Raw genomic sequence first — 16,090 nt, forward strand, 5'->3', positions numbered from 1 at the left:
CGTGTATCTAAACCTCAACACCACCCAATACAAGGCATGGAATCAGAATGCTTTCCTGCTGAGTCCCTATTCTTTTCAATCAAAAGAACCTAATGACACAGAAACATGAAGTGGTTCCTCCACACAGGGGCTGGGAGTGGAACCGAGGCAGCGAGGGTCTGGTCTGGAGTCATGCCCTTTTCACTCCAACACACTGGATGTACACATGGGATGTAGGTCCCCTGATCATGTGCGGAAGCCCTTCCCCATCAAGGTGTTTTGTGTAAAAGCACTGGAGCATTTTTTTAGAATGTGGTGGTGACGTGTGCAAAAGGTCTTAATTTTAGACTGCAGATCAGATTGGAGGTGGGACTTTGCCATAATGAGGAGATCTTGCTTGCTGGAGGGTCTGGACTAGAAAGATGATGGTATATATATATATATATATATATATATATATATATATATATATATATATATATATGTAAAAGGGGAGAGAATTGTGCATTAGCTACGTGTCAGGCACTGCTTCAGGGGTGCGGTGTAGCAAGGAACCAAACCGACTTCTGCTCATCTGGAGCGTATGCTTCTTGAAGCTGTGAAAGCACATGGACTCCTGGGCCCAAGGTGGAGAGACTACAGGGAGGTGAAAAGTGAGCCTTTAGCATGAAGGCAAGAAAGAGAGATGGGGCTGGGGATGTGGCTCAAGTGGTAGGGCGCTCGCCTGGCATGCATGAGGCACTGGGTTTGATTCTCAGCACCACATAAAAATAAAATAAAGATATTGTGTCCACCTAAAAAAATATTTAAAAGAAGAGGGAGGGAGGACTGAAGGCAAGAGCTAGCAGAAGAGCGAGCAGAGCTGGAAAGGCATCCAATAAAGTAGCATGTTGTGCAAGCCAATTGAGGGAAGATGGGTTCAAAAAAGGGGTCAGATTATTGGTGGGATTGCCCCATAGTGCAACCGCTCTGGAAAGCAGGATGGAGATGCCTCAAAAAACTAGGGATGGAACCATGTATGACCCAGCTGTTCTACTCCTCAGTCTGTGTCCAAAGGATTTAAAATCAGCACAGGACATTGATGCAACTGCGTCAATGTGTATAGCAGCACAATTCACAATAGCTAAGCCATGGAGCCAACCTAGGTGCCCTTGGACAGAAGAATGGACAAAGAGGTTGTGGTATATATATACACAATGGAATATTAGTCAGCCATTAAGAAGAATGACTTTATGACATCTGCCAGTAAATGGATAGATTTGGAGACTCTCAGGCTAAAAGGAATAAGCCAAACTCAGAAACTCAAAGGTACAGTGTTTTCTCTCATATGTGGAAGCTGGAGTAAAATAAACGGAAGGGGGAGGGAAGGATAGGATAATGTAAAGAACCAATCAAATGTCAATTAACAGACGAGAAAAAGGAAATATGGTGGAGGAGAGGAAGGAGAATGGGAGAGGGAGGAGAGGATGGGAGGGAAGTGGACAGGGAAAAGGGGGGATCCTGAACTGAAATGGATTCCCATGCATGTATGAGCTTGTCGGGATGAACCCAGCTACTATGTACAACTATAAAGCTCTGGTAAAAAGGCGGGAGGGTATCAAGAACAGGGCTGATTGCTGTGGACAATGAATGTGGACCAGACCAAGAAGGGGCCACTGGAATTGGAAAATAGGAGAACATTTGGAAGCTTGGTCAGAGCAATTCAATGCAGTAGGTGGCAGCTAAAACCAGAGGCCCTGAAGTCACCTTTGCGATTTGAGGTTTACAGTGTAGTGCCATTAGTGGAGAGAGCTGGGTCCCCATCACAGCAAGGGTGACGATGTGCTCATCGCTGTCCAACCTGGCCTGACACATAGTTCTACCCCAAATGCCAGACTAGGAATTTCCAACCAACAACACTCCTTCCCAGCGTCGGGGATGGTTGTGTCCACCCATCCCAGTCCTAAGCAACGTGGGGGCTGGACTATTGGTCTGAAGGCTGTCAGAGGGTTCAGAAGACAAGAACAGGAAACGGCAGAGCCAGGCAGTGGTTGGGGACCCCCTTGGTGATCCCTCTGCCAATCTCTGACCACTCAACTTTGAGGGACCCCCGAGCTCAGGCCTTGGACTTGCTCTTTAGGATCACACCACCCGTGTTTCAGTGTCACGAGGTTAGGCACTGACAGCCCCTGAAGTGTGTCTCCAGCCAGCCAGCTCTGTAACCGAAGCTCCCACTCACAAGCCCAGCTGCCTGCCAGCCACCCCCACCCCGCCCCGCAGGTCCTCAGACATCTCAAACCCGCAGCAGCCACAGCCTCCCAGGCACTCAGGTTAAAGTCCTCGGCATTTTCTTGACATCTGTTTATCTTGTATCCCACAACGGATCCACAGGGTAGTTCTGACTTCATTGGAAATATCACCAGAACTGGACTACCTCAGGCCACGCCTACTGCTGTCATCCGGGTCTACACATCCTTCATCTCATGTGGATGATCACGGTGGCCTTTTAACTGATCAGTTGCTAACCTGAAGATAGATTGCCTTTTCTTTTCTTTTTCATATATTTGTTGAAATTTTTATTATTTTTTTTATTTGTTCTCCTTGGTTGTACAGGACAGCAGAATGCATTTCAATTCATCACACACAAATGGAGCACAGCATTTCAGTTCTCTGGTTGTACACTGTGGAGAGACGCACCATGTGTGCAATCATGCATGTACCTGGGGTAATGATGTCCATCTCATTCCACCGTCTTTCCTGTCCCCATAACGCGTCCCCACCCTCCCCTTGGCCCATTTCAAAGTTCCTCCATACTCCCCATATCATAGATCAGCATCCACTGATCAGAGAAAATATTTGGCCTTCAGTTTTGGGGGATTGGCTTATTTCCCTTTTCTTTTTCTTTCTTTCTTTCTTTTCTTTCTCTCTCTCTCTTTTTTTTTTTTTTTTTTTTTGAGATGGAGTCTTGCCAAGTTGTTCCTGCTGGCCTCAAACTCCTGAGCTCCTCCTGCTTCAGCCCCCCTGAGCTGGCATATGGGTGATCGTGTTGGAATGCTAAGTCAGATCATGTCACTCCTCTGCTAAGTACCTTCCATGGCCCCCCAACCTCCTCAGCCTCCCCGCCTCCTCGAGCCTCAGGCCTTTGATGTCACCTTTGCCAGGAATGCTTTCCCCTGGGTATCCATTTGGCTCCCTCCCTGCCCCCATCAAGGATGTTGCTCCAATCCCATTGCAGCCCTCTCCCACACTAGAGGGTGGGTCTCAATTGGAGGATTGATTGGGGTCATTCCCCATGTATCCCCAGCACCCAGGATGAGCCCGACTGCACAAGTCTGTTGAATGAACAGAGCGTTCCTGCTCCAGGAGAGCTCTTCAGCCACCCAAAGTACCTTGTCCACTCGAGTGTTTTGTTTCTGGATCTTTCTGGACCGACATCCACCCCACATGCTCCCTTTCCAGCTCAGCCCCACGCCATCCATAGCTCCAGTCTTCCCTGCAGGTGCTCCATGGGAGGGTGTGGGCGGCGAGCAAAAGGTAAGCCAGGAGCAAGCTTTCCCTCCAGTCAGAACATTGTCACCCCTCCTGAGGTGACACATGGCACTACATGTGGTTTTGGTTATTTACTTTAGATTTTTAAAGTCATTTCTGGAGCATATCAGAAACACTGGCCATCTTTCCCCCAGTGCATGAGATCCTCTTCCCAAAGACTAACCCCAGTGGGAAGTTACACACAGTAGTAGACAGAGAAGAAGAAAGGGAGGTGGAACAAGTTCTCTGGGCCACGCGGAGGAGCAGGCCTGGAGCCCGGGGATGCAGGAATAGGACACGCAGGCTGTGAACCGGTGTCTGTGAAAACGATCCCAGAGGCACGAAAGGCAGAGGGATAGTCCAGGCACTTCACCTGACCCGTGGACAAAGCTCACCTCCTTCACTCCAGGGGACAGTCTTCATTCTTCCACTCCAAGATTTCAAGTTTATTCTGCGCTGTTGACCAGTAACCACAGTCGCGCCATTTGCATTTATTGAATTTAGAAACTGAGGCTCCACCAAACATTTGAACCCAATTTTAAGCTTTGGGAAGGACAAAGAGAAATGCATTGTACCAGGAAATCAGTGTCCCCCGCCCCCCAGGCCCCAAGTGCACGACTGTTTCCAGCAACATCCCAGTTACATTTCAGGCAAGCCCTTCCCCCGACATTCACCGGATCTTTTATTTTTTATTTTTTGAAAGATGAAATTTAAAAAAAAAATTTTTTTAGTTAATAGCTATAATGTCACTAACGTACTCAAACATTTCTCCCAGTTTTGTCTTGATATCTTATTAGTATTTGGATTTTTGGGTTTCACCCGATCTTTAATTAGCAAAAAAGCTTTAACATCAAAGTAGGCCTCATTCCCAAGTGTCCTGTGCCCTGCCTACCAAATAAATACAAATTTAAATACAGAGTCAGCAAGGGATTGGGTTACTCGTGCCTTCCCTGCCCATTAAAGCCAATCCTCGGAGGTGGGACATGAAGCACAACCAACCCCTGATTTTCAATCAGTTCTCTAGATTGAAAGGGCGGGGGGAAATTGGGGTTAAAAACAAGGTTTTCATGGGGTGCAAACAGCTAACTTCAGCACGGCCTGCTCCCCAGATGCCCTGATGAAGTCGTGCAGAGTTGTTCCTTCGATTTCCAGGACCCTGGCAGCTCTGCCGGTTTCCCGTCATCTCCTGGACGTAGCATGTGATGATATAAATATGCTCTTGGTGTATAAGGGCCCGTTCTCTTTCAGTCTGTGGGACGAGGCCAGAACGCTTGGCTCTCTGCTAGAAAAGGGAGACCCTCTGAATAATTGCATGGACGTTCTTATGAAGAAGCCCAAAGAAGTCGGTGACTTCCTGACTTCTCAACTTCACAGCTGTGAGGGAGCAATGAAAGTTCTGGAATCAGTGTCTTTTCCAGTGGAATAGGCACCCAGGACTCGGGGGGTGACTGGCAAATTCAATCATCCCTATTAAACAAAAGCTGGATGTAGGTTGAACATCTCTAGTCCAAACTTCTGAGATGCTCCAATATTCAAACCTTTTTGAGAGGTAACCTGATGCTTCGTCTTGGATGTGGAGCATTTCAGATTTCAGAGTTTTAGATTAGGGATGTTCACTGGTAAATGCTGCACGGAACAAAATCGGAATGATATGCAATCTGAACACTTCTGGGGGCAGGCATTTGGTTGGGGTAAGGGTTCCCCAACCTGTATTTATTCTGAGGGAGACTCGCTGCTGACTACACTTAGCACCAACTTTGACAAGGGCACTCAGGTGTGACAATGGAATCCCCAGGGGGCAGTGTGTTGGAGGGGGCCCAGCCCTCTGGCCAGGGCAGTGTCCAGGCATGATTATGACAAGCAAGAAGTGGTGGGACACCCCAGCCATGGGATTCTGGGGCAGGATGCTCCTTCCCAGGCCTGTGGGCAGCTGGAGACCCTCTCAGGGGTTCTTACCCCCTGTTCTTGGGTAGCCAAGCCCCACACAGCTGAGGACATCTTCCTAGGGTGAACTCGACTGGCAGGGGTAAGATGAAAATTCATCCTCACTGGGCTTCTCCCTACCGTGCAGGGAAACAAGGGTCCAGGGAAAATCCTCCCTGACCCTCTGGAACCGGAGAGGGAAAAAGGAACCCCCAGGTGCCACTTATCTTCCACCTTTTCTCTCCTGGAGTTTCACCCCTCTACTTTGGCAGGACCAAGTTCATCTATTTCCCATGGATGAACTTCCTTGACCATTGACAACTGACTGTCAATCAAGTCAACGGGCAGACGGACATTCACATATGTTATGATCTTACCTGGAGATATTCCCAAGGGTGACCCTGAGATTTCCAAACACAGGTCTGACTCATGTGGATGTCCACAATCATCCATTTTATTTGAAGGTGTGTCTACACTGCATTGAACACCAACACAGGTGTGACCAAGAAACCCACAGCCCTGGCCCAGCAGGCATGGGGTCCAGTGTGTGACTGGGAAGGACTGTTATTTTTCACAGTCAGGGAGGCACGGGGAGAAAGAAAGAATAGGCGAGAAGAAATGGGCATTATTCCTAACCCCTGTTCAGGAATCTGAATGCTGAAACCAAAAGCCATGTAAATTCTGAAGGCTCCTCTCAACTCCCCCTCTCAACTCCCCCTCTCAGTCAGCTGATGTTCAAGTGCAGAACCCCGTCGTGGGCCAGCTGGCTTGGGGAGCACACGGATGCACTGTTTAAAATAACATCCACACAGGACTGCAAAAACTGGGCGGAATGGGCTGTGCTTCCAACCGATTGTTTACTTTTTCCTGTTTTATGAACTCTTCCGAGCTTATAGGACATCAGGATTGCACAACCCCAATCGTGAAAGAGCATCTGGTCAGAATAAAAACCTCTGGTGTAGGCAAAAGAATTCAGTGTATTTTTGAGAAGAGAAGCAGTGGGCATGATGGTATTCCTTTATTTTGATCCTTTCAACATGACCCTCTTGAAAGGTGTGCTGTGTCATAAAAACTGAATAGCTTCAGATGTTTAAATCCAGATGTTCTTTTTTTTTTTTTTTTAAAAATCAGTATTGTACAAGATTATGTCTTGCTCTTCCCAACTTTCCTTGGAGGCAGAAAGCAAATGTTAAAAAACTGGAGGGTTTTACTTCCCATGTCAGAGGCACACCCAGGGCTTCTTTCTGCTTGGGGACCAGGCTTGGTTCTTGGTTTCTAGAATGGTTGAGCCTCTGGCACCATGGAGCACTTAGCAGTTTCCTCCACATCTGGGGCTGAGATCTCCATGCTCAGAACAAAGCAGCCCATCTGGAGGGTTTGGTCCTAGGGAAGAGGGAAGGCTGACCTGGACTCTGGTTCCCCGGCTCTGAGGGAAGCACAGGGGCCGGATGGGTCCAAACCACGGCATCGTGGTTTGGCTTGGAAGATGCGTGGGGAGCTTATGAGAAGCCCAGTACCAAATACAGACTTCCTGCTGGTAATCTAAAGTGATGGCTTTGAAATGTTTATCTGGACCTTCTAAAGGCAGTTGCTTGATCACATCTTATCCAAGTTTGGACTCTCTGCTTGATTATTCATACCCCATGAGCCTGTAAAAACCAGGCTGTGCTGGTGGGCAATGTGCACATTTCAACAGATCAGCAACTGCAAAATGCCGGGGCCACTTACCGGCGGAGCACTGGACCTAAGGACTCAGCGGACATAAAATCTCCCAGATTCCTTTGCGTTTTAACCATAACAGAGAACGACGGGACACCTCCAGCACCCACTGGGTGATACTGTCTCAGTTACAGATCAGGTCACCTAGTTGTGTTCCCTTTTCTGTGCATTTTGTCCTTTCAAATGATCTTGTATAAAGCTTGTATTTAAAATGTTTTTTCAGAAGGTAAATGCTTAGAGGAGCCACGTCTTGTGAATCATCCTTCTTGTGCTTCCTTTTGGCAAGTGGAGGGATCGCCGTGGATTTTGACCGGGGTGGGCCAGCATTCCATGGGTCATCTTCTCCCGTGAGCTCGGGAATGGGAATGAGGGGAGTCGGAGGCTCTTCTTCAACACTTTGATGGAACGGCAGGAGGCAGGATCCTTCAGTTCATTAGGGTCTGTGAAAACAGAGGGGGAATTGCTTCTTTTACTGGCACCTAGTTCTCTAAGTCTCCCCGCTCCTTCCTCCTCCATACCTAGTCCTCACATAGCCAGAGTCAACCTCCAGGCGTTTCCAAACTTGCTACAGCTCTAGCTGCATGGCCGGCCTCAGTTCCCAACCCCCAGCTGTACACCGCCCCCTACCCTTCCCCCTCCCCCTTTCCCATCTCCCCAACAGAAGTAAGAAAAGGTTTTCCTTCCGCCAGGAACTTGAATGTCTTGAATTCTTAGGGAAGTTTCTTTAGGAGCAAGAAGGCCTTCCCCTCATGGATCATCTGCCTAAGGGTATGTGATGGTCGTGTGTGGAGGCTTGCAGGGCAGGAGGGAAAGGAGGGATCTAAGTAAAAAAGACCCTGTCACCAGTGGGATTCCACGTCACAATGGGAGCTTTGGCTCTGTGACAGGTGATTCTTCAGAAACCACCTTCCCCAGATGGCTGGTGGCAGGGGGATTAGGTCTCAAGTTAAAACTTGGTTTGAATTTTTTTTTTCTTCTCGAGTTCAATTAGTTGGAAAATTAAGACAAGGACCCAAATTTTGTCAGATCTCAGCAGAAGTCAATGTAAGTGTCATATCTGGCCTAAGTAGATATTTGCTCTTCTGCGGAAATTTCAGACAGTACTTGAGGAGGTGACGGGCTTTTGAACATGACCTTCACCAAGAGGTTTCTATTAGTTCGCAGGTTTGAGTCCTGAACTCTCCGACGCCCATCCACCCACCACGGGGGTGTGAGTACTTACGAGTACCCTCCCGACATTTTCCGCACAACCACAAAGATGATCCATCCGATGAAACCGATGGCCAGTAAGACCCCGATGATGATTCCCACCAGGGTCACTGTGGCCAAGCCATCTGCACAGGAGGGGAAGAAAAGCTGAAGCCCCAGGTAAGAAACACACCTGTGGCACCACATGTCACACATAACAAGACCACTGTCCTGCTCTACACAGTAAATACGAGTGGAGAAGTGTTGGGCTCTTTTCCTGTTCAGTACTAGAGATGGAACCCAGGGCTTACACAAACTAGCCAGGCACGGACTCTGAGCTACACCCCAGCCCTACTCTCTCTACTCGAACCTCATCTTAGATGAAAAGACTTTTTGGGGGGTCTCGGGAACTATTGTGCATAACAGATGGACCTCACCTAATGGGTGGTGTTTTTATACTGCTTGTCAACTGGCTTCTACTTTGATTCCTAGTGACACCAAATTGGAGTAGAATATCATTCCCGCAGCATCTTTAAGTGAGTCGTTCACTTCTTTTCTTTTTCTCCCCCTTTTCTTCCCTCTCCTTTTTTTTTTTTTTTTTTACAGTGCTAGGTGAGGATGGAAGTCATGGGTTATGGGTCATAGCGGCAGGGGGAATTGTTCTACCAAGGTGCACACTAATGTTCTACCAAGGTGTTGCAACCCCAGTCCTACTTCTTTTCAAGTAAAGGGAATTCTCTGTACTTGCTTTAAAAAAAAAAAAAAAATATATATATATATATATATATATATATATATATATATATATATATGAATGAAAACTATTCTCAGAAGCTTTTCTCTTCTGCTCTTGTTGAATATAATCCAGGAAAAATATGCGACTCATCAAAAAAAAAAAAATCAGGTTTAAAGAAACTGTCTTCCACGCCCACAGGAATATTCTGAACCTGTGGTCTTGCCTACCTTTCTCGACTGTTGTTTCTGTCTCTTCAGTTACTTTCTCTGTAAAGGGAAAGATGTAGTGATATAGAATTATTAGGATTTAATAACTATAATTTAACAATTGTCAAAAGATATACAATGTAACAAAACATGCAAAGAGGATAATTTCTTAGATAAATTGGATGGGTTTTAAGCAAGCACTGACATGAAACTGTCTTGGTGCCTATCATTATCAAAATCACAAATGCTTCTGCACATCTATGGGTTCACAGCATCTCTGTATACAAGACTTGTTTTCTCATCCAATTGAGAAAGCAGAGTCAAGGACACTAAGCCACAGAGACAAGAAATAAATGGTCAAAAAGTTTCAGAGACTACGGTGGCGAAAGAATCCACAGCTGTGGATACTTAGTTAGTCCAATATTGAGATCATGGAAAACTTACAGACTGTGCCCAGGGCTACTGCTCACTTGGAGAGTAATACTCTAATCTGGGAAGAGGTGACAGGGCTGTGATTCCTCTCATGCCATCTATTCCCTGCTTGGGTTGCCAAATCCAGATTTCACAAGGCAGCAGCATGCCTAGCCGAGTTTCACCTGTTCATGCCACTGAATTACGTTTAGATTTCTATCAGCAGTCAGATCTACTCTAGAACTTACAATATGAATATTCTCCATTGTGAGTCTCTTCCAGATAGTGCTACACAGTTCCTAATTTAAAACAAAAGTGCTTTCCTTTGTTTCTCCATTGTATACTGAGTCTGTAACTCACAATTGGCCCCTAAAGTGTTGCTGGGAGCAGTCTTGAAGGACTGAGCCCTCAACCTATGGGATCTGATGCTATCTTCAGGTAGATAATGTCAGAACTAAATTGGATTAGAGGATGCCCAGCTGATGTCCATGGGCAGAATGGGTTGTTTCTGTTGGCGGGGGGAGGGGTTTGCATTTGATGTCAGAGGTGATCTGTGTTGGGAGGAGGAGAGTCTTGAGTTTGAATTTAGGGTTGGTTTTTCCCAACGCACTAGCCAAACCATCATCTAAAAGATGCTTACTTTCACCAGATGGTTGGCTTTGAAATAATCCACTCACTTTGTATCAAGAGTCTCCTCAAAATAAGAGACCTTTTCAAGATGGCCCCAGGGTAGTTCCCCAGACCCAGGTCTCCCTGCGTGAGCTGATCCCATGGCTCTGGGACACTTATGCAGAGTGTATGTTGAGCATTCTACCCTCAGATAATGGGGAGGGGACTGTTGGGTTTGAGCATCCCAGAGCAGAGGGTCGTGGAATCAAACTGTCATCCTGGGTAGCCAGCTGCAGCAGGGATAGCTCAGTCTTTGCTTATCAGGTCCTAGCCTGGTGGCTACTGATTCTAGGCTCAAAACACACGGTTATCATCATTGAAGGCACTCTGGGTTAGAAAATGCTTTACTGAAGATAAAGTTGATGAAAGATTCTGCTAATTGAGAGCTTTTAGTTCTGTATTCCCCAGTCCCTCCCAATGATGCTGTCCGTGATCACGAGCAGGTGTCATGCGTGGGAACATCATCGTACTTGGGCACTCCCTGGGAAAACAGACCATCTGCTGCCCTAATAAAATCACCTCTTAAAATCCAGTTCTCAGAATGACGGTTTTAACTCTTATGGGAAATATCTCAGGATAATGAGGCTCAATGTGGGATTGAGTATGTAACAGAAATCTCCTTCCCTTTTAAGGCTGAATAATATTCTGTTGCACATTTATACTATTTTTATTTATCCACTCATTGGTCCATGGACACTTGGGTTGCTTCCTTATTTTAGCTGTTGTGGATGAACATGGAAGTACAATATAAAAGCATTTTTTTTAAGTCCTCAGATGTGCTATAGAGTTTAAAAACCAGGTTGGCATCTGACTCAGAAGTGTTTATTGAAGGATAATATAGTTGGGGGCAGTGGTGTATGCCTGTGGTCCCAGTTACTGGAGATGCTGACACAAGAGGATTTTGAGTTCAAGGCTAGCCTTAGAGACCCCAACTCAAAGAAAAAAATACAAAAATGTGCATTGCTGATGGGGATATAGCTCCATGGTAGAGCATTTGTCTAGTACTCACAAGGCCCTGGGTTCAATGCCCAGCATTACACACACACACACACACACACACACACACACACACACACACACTCACACACATACAGACTGACTTTCTGGTTGTTTAAATGTGTAGTTGGTTTGGGGAATTAGTTTGGGGGAACCACTGCTTCAAGCATGGTCTTTACACTGGCTTTTCATCTTAAAAGACAGAAACATAAAATCTAATTAGATGAAACAATTTACATAAAACTTCTCCAGTTAGCAAGCACTCCTTGGAGTTACTTGAAGATTTGCTCTTTTTCTCTCCTGCTACAAAATAAGATGCATTAAAAAAAAAATCTCAAATAGCTGGATTTCTTTTAAGAAATCTCTGGAAGTAGGAATGGACCCATCCATTGCTGAGCATGACCTTCTCTCATGCTCACCAGCAAAGGTCTAATTCTCAGGATAATGGTAATGACCCAAAAGCCCCCTCCAAAGCTTCTCCATTTGCAGTGTGCTAACCACGAATCACAAATACAACCCCAGATCCTGATCCGTCTGATGTAGAAGATCCTTGCTCCACATATGCAGACATGAACTTCATGTGAGATGGTCAGTGTAGAATCTATCAAGATTTACTTAGGCTGGCCGAGTTTCATGCCGTTGATAGCATGAAGTTCTTGGTGCACGGTCAGGAGCTGCTTAACTGGCCCTGGCAGGGGCCATATCACTAGCTGTCATTCAAGGTAGAGATAGATTTCCAGCAACCTGATAGCTCAAATTTGATTTAGCAACTCATAAATTGAATTCTGAACCCACCTCACAAAGCTTGGTTCAGAATTCACTTTCTTTCTTTCTTCTTCTTTTTGAATTTTTATTTTATTTTATTTTATTTTTTAGGTCCTGGGGATGGAACCCAGGGGTATTTTCCACTGAGCTACACCCCCAGCTCTTTTTATTTTTTTAAATTTTGAGACAGGGTCTTGCTAAGTTGCTGAGCTGGCCTCAAACTTGCAATCCTCCTGACTCAGCCTCCCTGTAGCTGGGATTACAGGAGCGCATCATGGTGCCCACTCTTGCATTATAAACATATCCCCTGTTATTACATTTGTTCATGGACTTTTGGAAGGTGTAGGTAAAAGCAGATCTTGGGGTGACGGGTCTCCTTACCTTTGGAGCGGCTAGTTGCTACATTAAGGACCGTGGTGCTACGGCTTTCTTCGTGGGTGTGGACTGAGCCTTCTTGGGTGGGCAGATCCTCAATGGGAACGTCTGTTCTACTCTCTGCATTTGTTGGCGCCTATTAGACATGCAAATGAGGCAAAATAGAAAATAAAGCCTGATGTTGTAAAGTGCATACAACAGAAAAGGGTTTAAGGTGGCATGAATATACACAAGACACGATGGCACAAATTCAAAGTGGATCCAAGAAACCAAAACAAGAAGGGTGGGAACAGGAATAAAACCAGGTCTCCTCCAAGAACGGATTCCAAATGTTCGACATGTTGACTTGCTGGTGGCTAATTTCTTCCAAAACCCACCAGACCACAAAGCTTTAATACTTGCTTTTCCATAAACCCGAGTAGCACTTTTTCCCTGTAACCTGTATTGGGCACACACCTGAATCATCCTTCACCTCCTCCCTCCCCTAGTGAGAGTGACCACTAGCCACTGCTGGGAGCTTACATGGCCCCCGGCGCTTTAAGTGGTTTCTCACTTACTCCACACAGGACCTTGGGAAAGGATCCTACTATTAGTCCTATTGTACGAACAAAGCTTAGAATGATTTGACAATATGCCCAAACTCGTGTCACCCTGTAAACGACAGGGCAGGACTTGAGTAGTGCTGGGTTAACGGTTTACTACAGAGAGAATCACAGAGGATGCCCAAGAAGAGATTCACAGGCCAGAGAACATAGGAGGGTGCAGAGCTTCCGGGCCCTCTCTGGGCACCACTCTCCAGGGGCCTCCAGGAACTCAAGCTTTCTAGAAGCTCCCTGGACCTCATCCTTCTGAATCCACACAGAGACTTTGTTGCCTATGCATGATCGATTCAATCATTGGCCAATGGTGACCAATTTCACCTTCAGCCCTCTCCCTTCCCTGGAGGTTGGGGTGAAACTGAGAGTCCTTTTAATCCCACCTCGGTCTTTCTGGGGACCAGCCCCACTCCAGAAGCTACCCAGGGGCTGGCAGCCATTAGTCAACTCATCAGCATAGAAAAAGACACTTAGCACTTTGAAGATTCCAAAGAAGTGGTTCTGCTGACTCCAAAGTCCATGTCAATGTAGCAGTTGACAAACTAGTGAGCATAGGCAACAAAACCCAAATCGGACAAATAGAATCACATCAAACTTAAAATGGTGTGTGCACCCATGGGCACCAGCCATGGGGGGGGAAAGGCCACCCACCTACATGGGAGAAAATATTGGCAAATCATTTATCTGATAAGGGGTATGAAGAACTACAACGGAACAACAAAAAGAACCCCAAAACTCGGGCAAAGGTCTGCAGTAGAGGTTTCTCTAAGGATGTTATACAAATGGCTCACAGGCTTAAGAATCCATGCTCAGCATCACTCATCAGAGAAATGCAGATCAAAACTGTGATGAGCTAGGTTTGCGCTCGCTTCTGTTAGAAGGGCTGCTATGAATGTATGTATCCTTGTGCACTAAAGTGGGAGAACTGCTGTGGAGAGCAGTATGGCAGCTCCTCAAAACAGTAAATCTAGAACTACCTGCTTTCAGATAGCAGCACTATCTGAAAGTGGTTCTTGAGTACCTAAAAGAATTCCAAGCAGGGCGTTCAAGAGAGATCTGCACACCCACAGGAAACAGTGCTGCTGGGAAGCACTATTGGCAAATGCGGAAGCCGGCCAGCCATCCACCAGCAGAGAGCCGGGTGGCCAAATGTGGCGCGCGCACACACGGACACTCAGCCTTAAAAAGGGAGGAATTCCTGACACATGAAGCAACACAGACGAACCTTAAGGAGACTTTGCTAAGTGAAATAAACCAGTCCCCAGAAGACAAACACTGTGAGGTTCCCTTGTGAGCTATCCAGAGAAGTCGAAATCAGAGACAGAAAATAGATAAGGTGCTAACAGGCACCAGGGGCTTAGAGAAGGGAAGGATGAGGAGCTGCTGCTGAGAGGGCACAGAGCTTCAGATTCATAAGGCAAAAAAAGTCCTGCTTTAGCCATGTAAATATACTTAGAACTACAGAACTGTACACTTAACATAGTTATGATGGTGAATTTTATCTTCTGTGCTTTTTACCAGAAACTACTGTGGGTCCAGCATATTTCCAAACCCTTGGGATATAATGAGTAACAAAAATTCCCCACTAGCAGTCTGGGGCTGGGTCGCGGGGTGTGAAGACTTAATATGTAAACAAATACAAAAGATCATTTTAAGTAACTTTAAGGGCTTTGAAGAAAACATAGCCTGGACTGGACTAGTATTTGGCACACTTTTTCTCTAAAGACCAAAATGGTGCATGTTCTCAGCCTTGCAAGCCCAAACCGCTCAGCTCTGCTTTACAGTGTGAATGCCACCAGATCCTTCTCACCCAAACAGTCATTTCTGTGTTCCAATAAAACTTTATTGACAGGAACAGTCAGTGGGACACGTCTGGTGGGTAACTTGCTGACTCTGCAGCTGGGGGGTGGGATGCTTTAGATAAAATCTCTTTGAGATAACTCAGAACTTGAGTCATGAGAAAGTCAGCCAGGGAGGATGAGGGAGTGTTGCAGGAGGAGGAAAGAGAAGCCGAAGAAGCTGGAACAAGCTTGGTGTTCAAAGGTCAGAAAGGCCAAAGGCAAAGCAAAGGTCAGGTAGGCAGGAGCCTCCGTCTTGTTAACCAATCAATCATCAATTCCTAGATGATTGACAGTGTGTCTCACGGCCTCCTCCCTGTGCCTGGCCTCTTGTCTTGTCTAGGGCAGGTGCCTGAGATATGTGTCAGTGACAGTTCATTAGGGTAGTATGTGTGTCCACACGGAATCCACGTGGGTTATACCAGCGTGGTCTGGGGGCTGATTCCAGTTCATGCTCATTACTGGTCTACATAGCGAGGCAGGAAATGGAGATTGCATACTGGGGAACTTGTATCAGTGACATTGCCACAAGGTGCGAGAAGACAGTTGACTGTATTGAAACTGTGCTGTAACGCAGGAGAAGTTTTAAAACCTGGCTCTTTGTGAGTCTGGCTCTTTCTGAGTCTGACCCCTGGGCTAGTCCTCTCAAGTCACCTGTCAGTATACCACCTCCCCACTGGACGGAACTGGAATCATGCCACTCACGATCCCTTGGCAAGGTGGCTTCTGTTGATTTTACATACAATACACATTCTATCCTTCTTCCAAGAGAGGAGCAGATTTGTCTCTTCCCAAGATACTCACCAGAGCCGTTGGGCCAGAAGACGCAGAGAACTCTTCAGTGGTACCTGTGGTCACGATGTTGTCTTCTATAGCTGGAGTAGCTGAGTCGTCGTTTGCACCCGGGGTCACAAGGTCATCTTCTAGCTGGCCTGTGATGGCTGAAGACAAATGGAGTTAGGGTTTAAGACAGAAACAGTGTGGGCCGACCTGACCAGCCAGCTGCAGCCAGATGATTTTGCTTCCCATTTCTTGCGGGGCTTTTATTTAATTTTGGTCTTTTTCTGGCATATCACAGTGCCAGGAACCAAACTATTGTCCTTGCAGGACCTGGGGCACACACAATGGCCTGGCTGTCTCCACTAATGGAAACAGAAAGAGATGAAGCAGCCAGCCCTTTCC

At 46.4% G+C, this 16,090-nt stretch overlaps 1 protein-coding gene across 1 annotated transcript in view; it reads right to left on the reverse strand.

Annotated features, from left to right (window-relative positions):
- Nucleotides 1-5,847: 5,847 nt before the first annotated feature.
- PDPN (podoplanin) overlaps nt 5,848-16,090 on the reverse strand; it is a 28,039-nt gene continuing 17,796 nt past the window's right edge. The window contains exons 2-6 of the mRNA XM_081306645.1: nt 15,713-15,849; nt 12,481-12,610; nt 9,280-9,318; nt 8,351-8,462; nt 5,848-7,568 (exon numbers count right to left, since the gene is read on the reverse strand). Of these exons, the coding sequence (XP_081162771.1) occupies nt 7,562-7,568; nt 8,351-8,462; nt 9,280-9,318; nt 12,481-12,610; nt 15,713-15,849 (425 nt within the window). The 3' untranslated portion in view covers nt 5,848-7,561. The remainder of the gene's footprint in view (nt 7,569-8,350; nt 8,463-9,279; nt 9,319-12,480; nt 12,611-15,712; nt 15,850-16,090) is intronic.

This window comes from Spermophilus citellus (assembly GCF_964194105.1).
Source record: "Spermophilus citellus genome assembly, chromosome: 9".
NCBI classification, from domain to species: Eukaryota; Metazoa; Chordata; class Mammalia; order Rodentia; family Sciuridae; genus Spermophilus; species Spermophilus citellus.